The sequence below is a fragment of the Mandrillus leucophaeus genome, unplaced genomic scaffold, assembly GCF_000951045.1.
Source record: "Mandrillus leucophaeus isolate KB7577 unplaced genomic scaffold, Mleu.le_1.0 Scaffold848, whole genome shotgun sequence".
NCBI classification, from domain to species: Eukaryota; Metazoa; Chordata; class Mammalia; order Primates; family Cercopithecidae; genus Mandrillus; species Mandrillus leucophaeus.
In genome coordinates, this window is record NW_012109230.1 from 8,341 (window position 1) to 17,803 (window position 9,463).

At 53.0% G+C, this 9,463-nt stretch overlaps 1 protein-coding gene across 1 annotated transcript in view; it reads left to right on the top strand.

Moving 5' to 3' along the window:
* Window positions 1–549: 549 nt before the first annotated feature.
* The window catches only part of SCAMP2 (secretory carrier membrane protein 2), a gene marked incomplete at its 5' end in the record, with an annotated part of 12,381 nt that continues 3,467 nt past the window's right edge, over window positions 550–9,463 (top strand). The window contains 7 exons of the mRNA XM_011968567.1: window positions 550–661; window positions 1,123–1,221; window positions 1,753–1,881; window positions 3,052–3,169; window positions 3,755–3,880; window positions 4,559–4,718; window positions 6,491–6,592. Of these exons, the coding sequence (XP_011823957.1) occupies window positions 550–661; window positions 1,123–1,221; window positions 1,753–1,881; window positions 3,052–3,169; window positions 3,755–3,880; window positions 4,559–4,718; window positions 6,491–6,592 (846 nt within the window). The remainder of the gene's footprint in view (window positions 662–1,122; window positions 1,222–1,752; window positions 1,882–3,051; window positions 3,170–3,754; window positions 3,881–4,558; window positions 4,719–6,490; window positions 6,593–9,463) is intronic.

Below are 9,463 nucleotides of genomic sequence, written 5' to 3' on the forward strand. Positions count from 1 at the left end.
GGAGGCTGAGGCAGGAGAATCGCTTCAACCCAGGAGGCGGAGGTTGCAGTGAGCCAAGATTACGCCATTGCACTCCAGCCTGGACGACAGTGCAAGACTCTGTCTCGAAAAAATAAAAAAATAAAAAATAAGAGGAATAAATGAATGATAAATAAAACAGTACAGAAAGGTTATAAAGTCAGTAGTAAGTCTCTGCCCTCACCACCCCATTCACTTGCCCCTCAGCACCCCACCCCACAAAAAACAAAACAAAACAAAAAAACAAAAAAACCCCCACTCTCTAGAGGTAAATACTATGAACCATTTTGAATCTGTACAGGGTACCAACAGGAGCCTGTGTGATGTGTACTCTCAAGCTTCTGGGTAAAGCTTGCTCTGGGTCTCTCCTGGGGCTGAACCTTTTCCAGGAAGGGAGAAGGGACTGCAGCTGTGGTGTGGCAGGGGCAGGCACAGAACCCTTCCAGAGAGAGGTTTCTCAGGGTCCCGGGAACGTGATCAGCAGCCCCACTTCAGTCAGGCGTCACCGGCTCGCCCGCCGGCCCTGGCCAGGGTTTTCTCCTCTGTGTCTGAGGGCTCTTTTTTACCTTCTCAGGATCCCTCTGTGACCCAGCTGACGAACGCCCCGCAGGGCGGCCTGGCGGAATTCAACCCCTTCTCAGAGGTTGGTGAGCAGGCCCTCTTTCCAAGTCCCGTGACCCTCTGGGGTGGTGCTGGGGTCTCCAGGGCAGGGAGTCTTGGCAAGGACAGAAGCAGCTCTGAGAAGCGGCAATCCTCAAAGGGACAGTCCTAACATGAACCCGGGAAACAGGGTAAGGATGGGAAAGCCACCAAACGCTCTGTGAAATTCTCCCCTTGAGATCTGTGACCAGGGCCCCTCCCCAAGGAGGTCAGGGCAGTGCCCAAGAGTGCTGGACCCAGCGAGCCCAGGGGTGCTGGGTTAGGGATCAGATGGCCTGAACCTGAGGCTTGTTGGCTGGGAAGCCACAGGGGAAGGCCCAGTGCAGGCCCCAAGGGAGTCCCCTCACAGTCAGGGGCACATCACCCATCCTGCTGTGGGTTTGCCCCCTCGTCACCAACTAGTGGAGTCCCACTCACTTCTGTCCTTTGATTTGTTCCATGTAGACAAATGCAGCGACAACAGTTCCTGTCACACAACTCCCTGGGTCCTCGCAGCCAGCGGTTCTCCAGCCATCAGTGGAACCAACCCAGCCGACCCCCCAGGTACTGCTGACAAAGAACTCTGGTCTTTTCTCTCCAGTGAGGGAATCACCCAGACCAGTACTGGCTGAGCCCTGAGGCTCGGGGCAAGCAGAGAGCCTTCAGCCTTGGCCCCCTAAGGACCCTTTTGCTAATTTGTTTGGAGCTGGTCACCTACAAGTCGAGGGGCTGCTCTGCCAATTAATATCCTTACTCCCTGCATCCCATCCACCACCACCACTGAGAAATAAGCTCTACTCACCAGGCTGGGCTCCTTGGTGCCTCCAGAGAGGGCATTTGTCCCTGTTGTACCCCTCCAGGTCCTCCTCAGGCCTTTGACTTGTTCTCTCTTCCTTGGGGCCCAGAATCTCTCTTTTTTTTTTCTTTAACTTCATTGATTCTCACCTTCCTTCCTGTCTTCCTTTGTCCCTTCACCAAATACTGTGAATCTTTTCTGCTTTGTGCCTGGTGCTCCACTGCACTGCCTCACTGCCCTCCCGCCGCGCTCCTCGCTGACCCTATGAGCGTGACCCACGGTGGAGTTGTGCATTGCAGCTCCTGCTTAGACAGGCCGGCAAGTTCCCGCCTGCCCAATTCCTGGCAGCGAGCGAGCTCTCAGAGAGGCAGATGCTCCTAGGAGGAGAAAGTATTCTCAGAGACAGCTACATGCGAAAGCTTCCCAAGGTAGGCCTAGTGTAGATGAGCAGGAAGAAGGGCAGGGCACCTGGAGCCTGCCCAGCGCTCCTCCCAGGCCCCAGAGCCCTGTGGAGGTGAGGCAGCCCTTACAAGCGGAGAGGTGCCTTTCTGTGCAGCTGGGTGGTGGGCTGTAGGGAGCTGGGTCCTTCTCAACTGACGTCACAGACTTGGAGGAGGTCAAGACCCCCAGCGTGGCACAGCGGGGTCACTTCTGCTCCTGCTTCTGCCACCAGTGCCTGAAACTTCCCTCCCCAAGGCAGTCTTAGGTCTTTGAAGAGTTTTTGGAGAGGTTGGTGTGTGTACACATGTGCCTGGTTTGTCATCCTGTGAGATGACCAGTTTGAGATCTCTCCCTAAAAAGGACTGGAGTCTCATCTATCAGGAGGAACCTGGCCCAAATGGCAGCAGCTGCCAGCAGGTGCAGGGCCCCGGGGCCAGGTCTGTTCAGCCTCATGTACAGTCAGTCCCTTACACTGTCACTCAGAGGCTCTGCCCTGCCTGGAGAGGAGATAAGCGTGGACTCTGCACACCACTAAAGCCAGGCAGGGCAGGGCCACACCTAAGGGGCTGTCCTGGGGTGTAGCCAGTCGCAGTTTAGGGGGACCTCAGGAGGCAGCTTCTGGGGGCAGGCCAGGGGGCAGGGTGCTTGTACAGATCCTGAGGCTCAGGCACACGCCATCTACCCTCACATGTCTCCCCTTTCCACTCACTGCTAGCAGGCTTGCACTGTGTTCCTTCTCACACATTCACCCAGGCTCTTCAAATGAGGCTTGGGTCTGTGGGTTTCTTGTTATAGTTTAGTTTCTTGTGAGGTCTTTTTCCCAAAGGTCACAATCACTGAGCTCTGCCTTGACCCAGTATGAGGAAGAGGTGGAGAAGCCACTGGGGATAGTTTTCCCAACTCAAGCTTAGGGATGAGGGCAGAGGAGAACCTAGTCATGGCCAAGGGACCAGGAAGGTGCGGGGGCAGTGGAAGACAGGTTGGCTTCTCTAAGGTGGTCTCTGGTACCTAAGACACTCTGGGAGGTGGGGACTGCTTCTGGGACTCCTTGCTGGCTGTCCCTGCCTGGGGCAACGCCTCTCTGCCTGCCCACCCAGGCTGACACTGCTTCTGTTTGTTGTGTCTGGCTGTCCCTGTACCTCCCCTGTTCTCTCCAGGCTGCGGTGTCTGCAGCCCAGGCAGGCCTGCTTCGGCAGCAGGAAGAACTGGACAGGAAAGCTGCTGAGCTGGAACGCAAGGAGCGGGAGCTGCAGAACACTGTAGCCAACTTGCATGGTAAGGGAGGCTGCTGGGGCCTGGGGCTGCCCTGCCTGGCATAGATGAGTATCCTGAACCCTGTGTGGAGGGCCTCCCAGCGTTCACCCTGAGCTGCTTCAGAGTTTTGTGGGGCTCTTCTCGTCACAGGACGCTGGTCCTCGGAAGAGCAGTACGTTGCAAGTCAGGAGACCTGTAGTGTGGTTGTAATGGCTGTAGATTACTTCTGCACTCCTTCCTAGCTCTAAAATGACTTGATTCTTTGATAGCATAGGGGCATTGGTCCCACAATTCCTTGCTAATGGTGATGAACTGAGTTATCACACTTGTGGGCTGCTTGTTAATAAAAATAATCACTTAGGCCGTTTAGCTCTCTGTATTTCCCAGTGCATTTGGGATCTATTATCTCAGTGTGAGCTTGGTGGTATCTCTTTGGGTTCCATTCCTGTTCCGTCCCACTCCATGCTCCATGCAGACTCCAAGCCCTGCTTGCTGGAGCCCCTCTGGGAACCCTGGTTTGGCCCATACACTGTGCTGGCGTGCACGCACCTCGATGCCCCTTCTGAGGCTGGGCCCTCACCTCGTCACTCCTTTTCCCCCACACAGTGAGAGAGAACTGGCCCCCCCTGCCCTCGTGGTGCCCTGTGAAGCCCTGCTTCTATCAGGATTTCTCCACAGAGATCCCTGCCGACTACCAGCGGATATGCAAGATGCTCTACTATCTGTGGATGTGTGAGTCCCGCTCCTGCCCTCCAAGCTTAAGGGCGAATTGGGTGTGACTTCAGAGCCCCATCTTGGCCCTGGCTGCTCCTCCCTGGTATACAGGCTTTTAGCAGACTCCAGCCCTCCTCAGTGCCTGGGCTGGGTTGGGGAGGTGCCTCTGCCCACAGGCTGCCCCCTGTCTGGAAACCTCCTTGAAAGGGGCAGTCCAGACCACAAATCACGGAGGGTGGGACTAACTAGAGGCTTCCAAGTTCCTTCAGAGCTCACTGCACTAAAAGGCCCTCCTTAGGTGAAGGCCTTCCCTGTCCACAGGCCTGTGGATTCTGAAGGGTGAGGAGGAAGACTTCTCCTGCAGCTCCATCGGGGGCCATCCAGGGCCAGGGAAAAGCATTGCTAAAGGAAAGACTTCCTTCCCCAAGGACCAGCCCTGGGTCTGCATCTTCCCTCCACACCCCTCAGACACCTGGGCTGTCCCATCACCTCTCAGGAATGTAGTTTGATCCCTGGTTTTGAGGTCCCATAAAACCAGGATTTTGGAGCTATCCCTGCCTAGGTACAGAGTGGGCTCCTCTGTCTCTGCAGCTGCCTTCGCAGCATGAACCTCACCTCTCCTAGGGAGTGGCCGCCACATTGGAGCCCCTCAGCCACCGTGGCGCAAGTCATAACTCTGTCCTGTCCCCTCCCCAGTGCATTCAGTGACTCTGTTTCTGAACCTGCTTGCCTGCCTGGCCTCGTTCTCGGGTGACAGCTCCAAGGGAGTGGACTTTGGCCTCTCCATCCTGTGGTTTCTGATCTTCACTCCCTGTGCCTTCCTTTGTTGGTACCGACCCATCTATAAGGCCTTTAGGTGAGTGAGGCCGGGGCAAGGGGTGAGATTTTATGGCTGGCACCCCAGGTAGCAGGCTAAGGGCTATAGGCCCTGGGACCCCATCCAAGTCTTAGAGCAGAACAGAATGTAGGGAAATCCATTTTCCCTACATTCTGTTCCTCTGTTCCCACCCAGAGCAGAGACTGGGGGCCCTGTTCTTCAGTTTCTGTACCTGAGGTCTACTCTGGGCCCTGTCCTTGGACCAGGCACAGGAGACTTAGAGAAGGGACCTGCCATCCCACTGCTCCCAGTCTAGCTGATGCCGTTACTGGGAAGAGGGAGGGGACGCTCTTTGGGAACTCCCTTCTGAGGCTCTAGGGTGTGCTTCTCTGGTAGTGTCAGATGAGTGCTCTCCAGCGCTCTTCTCCATGACTATTGATGCTTCCCAATAACTCAGAGTGCCAACACCTAAGCTAGATACTGGGAACATAGCTGGATACACCTTACAGACCCCCAGGGGTTCTGGAATTGTGCCTCAGGGTTGATGCTTTCAGGGCTGGGAGGCCAGCAGGCCCTGGCAAGAGGGGATAGGGCAGTGGCTGAACCATCCCTGTACCATTGGAGACCCTGAACCCTCATTGTTCTAGCCCTCAAGGACACAGAGATGGAAGTCCTCAGCTCTTGAGAGAGTTTTGTCTGGTGTCCCCTATTCCCCAAATATTTTTTTCTTCCACTCAGATGTACAGGTTTTGTTTTGTTTTGTTTTGATTGTTCTTTGTTACTACGTATCCTTAAGTTCTATTGTTTTTGTTTTTTTGTTTTGAGAGGGAGTCTCACTCTGTCACCCAGGCTGGAGTGCAATGATGCGATCTTGGCTCACTGCAACCTCCCCCTCCTGGGTTCAAGTGATTCTCCTGCCTCAGCCTCTGGAGTAGCTGGGCTTACAGGCACACACAACCACACCTGGCTAATTTTTGTATTTTTAGTAGCGATGGGGTGTCACCATGTTGACCAGGCTGGTCTTGAACTCATGACCTCAAGTGATCCACCTGTCTTGGCCTCCCAAAGTGCTGGGATTATAGGCGTGAACCACCGTGCCCGGCCTGTTTTGTTTTTTTGAGACAGAATCTCTCTCTGTCATCCAGGCTGGAGTGCAATGGCACAGTCTCAGCCCACTGCAACCTCCACCTCCCAGGTTCGAGTCTCCTGTCTCAGCCTCCCAAGTAGCTGGGATTACAGGCACACACCACCATGCCCAGCTAATTTTTGTGTTTTTAGTAGAGACAGGGTTTTGCCATGTTGGCCAGGCTGGTCTCAAATTCTTGGCCTCATGCAGTTTTATTATTAGAGATTTATGCCTTTGGCTTAGTTTTTCTTGCCTGTTATGAAACGCAAGTACTCCAGAAGATGGAGTGTTAGGCTCTTTATTTTTTAATTTACTTATTTTTCTGAGACAGTGTCTTACTGTGTTGCCCAGGCTGGAGTGCAGTAGCACGATCTTGGCTCACTGCAGGAGCGTTAGGCTCTTTATATTGTCCTTTGGGGGAGCAACTTTATCAGCTCTTTGAGGAAGGGGTCAAGCACTGACCCCTTAAATTGGAAGGCAGTGAAAGGCAAGCTCTTCTTGATTATGGTGGGGTATGTGTGTGTGTGTGTGTCCCTGTGGATGGTGTGGCTGGGCCCCTGGAGCTCTGTCTCTTGCCCATGCTGCCTCCTGGCTCCTAGAGAAAAGAGATGTCACACCAAGTAAGGATGCTGAGGAACATAGCCCAAGCCCTCTTGTGACTTCTCATTTCTCTCTCTCTCCACAGGTCCGACAACTCTTTCAGTTTCTTTGTGTTCTTCTTTGTATTTTTTTGTCAAATAGGGATCTACATCATCCAATTGGTTGGCATCCCTGGCCTGGGGGACAGGTGAGACCTGGGCATCACAGAGGGAATTAGGCTTTGGATAGGGGACTCAGCCTCTCTTGCCCTGTTTTCTAGCTCCCAGAGAGCCCCGCCAGTGCCCTGCTTTTCCCGTGGCGGGGAGCGGGTGAGTGGGCCAGCTCAGATCTGCTTTGGGCCTTCTTTCCAGTTCTTTATCAGTAGCCACTCACTTTTTTTTTCTCCTTGATACTAAAGGCATCAAAAGACACACATTATCGGTCGGGCGCAGTGGCTCATGCCTGGAAACCAACCACGTAACATTGGAGACCCTGAACCCTCATTGTTCTAGCCCTCAAGGACACAGAGATGGAAGTCCTCAGCTCTTGAGAGAGTTTTGTCTGGTGTCCCCTATTCCCCAAATATTTTTTTCTTCCACTCAGATGTACAGGTTTTGTTTTGTTTTGTTTTGATTGTTCTTTGTTACTACGTATCCTTAAGTTCTATTGTTTTTGTTTTTTTGTTTTGAGAGGGAGTCTCACTCTGTCACCCAGGCTGGAGTGCAATGATGCGATCTTGGCTCACTGCAACCTCCCCCTCCTGGGTTCAAGTGATTCTCCTGCCTCAGCCTCTGGAGTAGCTGGGCTTACAGGCACACACAACCACACCTGGCTAATTTTTGTATTTTTAGTAGCGATGGGGTTTCACCATGTTGACCAGGCTGGTCTTGAACTCATGACCTCAAGTGATCCACCTGTCTTGGCCTCCCAAAGTGCTGGGATTATAGGCGTGAACCACCGTGCCCGGCCTGTTTTGTTTTTTTGAGACAGAATCTCTCTCTGTCATCCAGGCTGGAGTGCAATGGCACAGTCTCAGCCCACTGCAACCTCCACCTCCCAGGTTCGAGTCTCCTGTCTCAGCCTCCCAAGTAGCTGGGATTACAGGCACACACCACCATGCCCAGCTAATTTTTGTGTTTTTAGTAGAGACAGGGTTTTGCCATGTTGGCCAGGCTGGTCTCAAATTCTTGGCCTCATGCAGTTTTATTATTAGAGATTTATGCCTTTGGCTTAGTTTTTCTTGCCTGTTATGAAACGCAAGTACTCCAGAAGATGGAGTGTTAGGCTCTTTATTTTTTAATTTACTTATTTTTCTGAGACAGTGTCTTACTGTGTTGCCCAGGCTGGAGTGCAGTAGCACGATCTTGGCTCACTGCAGGAGCGTTAGGCTCTTTATATTGTCCTTTGGGGGAGCAACTTTATCAGCTCTTTGAGGAAGGGGTCAAGCACTGACCCCTTAAATTGGAAGGCAGTGAAAGGCAAGCTCTTCTTGATTATGGTGGGGTATGTGTGTGTGTGTGTGTCCCTGTGGATGGTGTGGCTGGGCCCCTGGAGCTCTGTCTCTTGCCCATGCTGCCTCCTGGCTCCTAGAGAAAAGAGATGTCACACCAAGTAAGGATGCTGAGGAACATAGCCCAAGCCCTCTTGTGACTTCTCATTTCTCTCTCTCTCCACAGGTCCGACAACTCTTTCAGTTTCTTTGTGTTCTTCTTTGTATTTTTTTGTCAAATAGGGATCTACATCATCCAATTGGTTGGCATCCCTGGCCTGGGGGACAGGTGAGACCTGGGCATCACAGAGGGAATTAGGCTTTGGATAGGGGACTCAGCCTCTCTTGCCCTGTTTTCTAGCTCCCAGAGAGCCCCGCCAGTGCCCTGCTTTTCCCGTGGCGGGGAGCGGGTGAGTGGGCCAGCTCAGATCTGCTTTGGGCCTTCTTTCCAGTTCTTTATCAGTAGCCACTCACTTTTTTTTTCTCCTTGATACTAAAGGCATCAAAAGACACACATTATCGGTCGGGCGCAGTGGCTCATGCCTGGAATCCTAGTACTTCAGGAGGCCAAGGCAGGCAGATTGTTCAAGCCCAGGAATTCGAGACCAGACTAGGAAACACAGGGAGACCTTGTCTCTACCAAAAATAAAAAAAAATTAGCCTGGTGCAGTGGCATGCACCTATATAGTCCCAGCTACTTGGGAGGCCCAAGCAGGAGGATCGCTTGAGCCCAGGAGGTTGAGGCTGCAGTGAGCCATGATTGCACCACTGGACACCAGCCTGGGTGACAGAATGAGATCCTGTATCAAAAAAAAAAAAAAAGACACTATCTTTCCCTGCTCTGCACTTTCTAGGGTGTTGTGGGTGAACTTGGTTTGACTCTTTAGGCTACCATGACAGTGTCTTGCACTGGATTGCAGCCTCTTCCTTTTCTCCTGCCACACCCTCCTGGAAGCTGATGGATGCCCAGGCCTTTGCAGACTGGGCTGCGACTTTTTTCAGATGCCTTGTAACTTAAGGAGACAGGTCCCTCACCTCCCCTGGACAGGCTTCTTCTGGCTGCCCTCTTTGAGCATACAGCTGGTTTGAGTTTCCAGGATACCTCAGTCCTCAGCTCAAAATTAATCTCAAAAGAAAAGCTGATGGCTGATGTTTTCCTTTCTGCTCCAGTGCACAGGGAGCATTGCAGAAAGGTCAGACTGGCACTTGGCTGACAGCCTGAGCCTGGAAGGGCGGTGCTATTTTGGTCCCCTCCCTCCGGCAGAGCTGGCAAGTCCAGAGCAGTGGGGAGAGAAGGGCTGCCTCCCCTTACCCTCCAAGCAAGTGCACGCTGCCCTCCCACCACCCCTCATGCTTCTTGCCCTGCTGTTGTTAATCTGGTCCCTTTTGACCAGTGACCCAATTTCATTACTCATTACCTAAGACAGACCCTGGTAGAAAAACTGTGATTCATGACGGCCGTTTGCACCTGGACTGGGAATCAGAAGGCTTGAGTTGGCTGGGTGCGGTGGCTCACGCCTGTAATCCCAGCACTTTGGGAGGCCGAGGCAGGTGGATCACTTGAGGTCAGGAGTTCGAGACCAGCCTGGC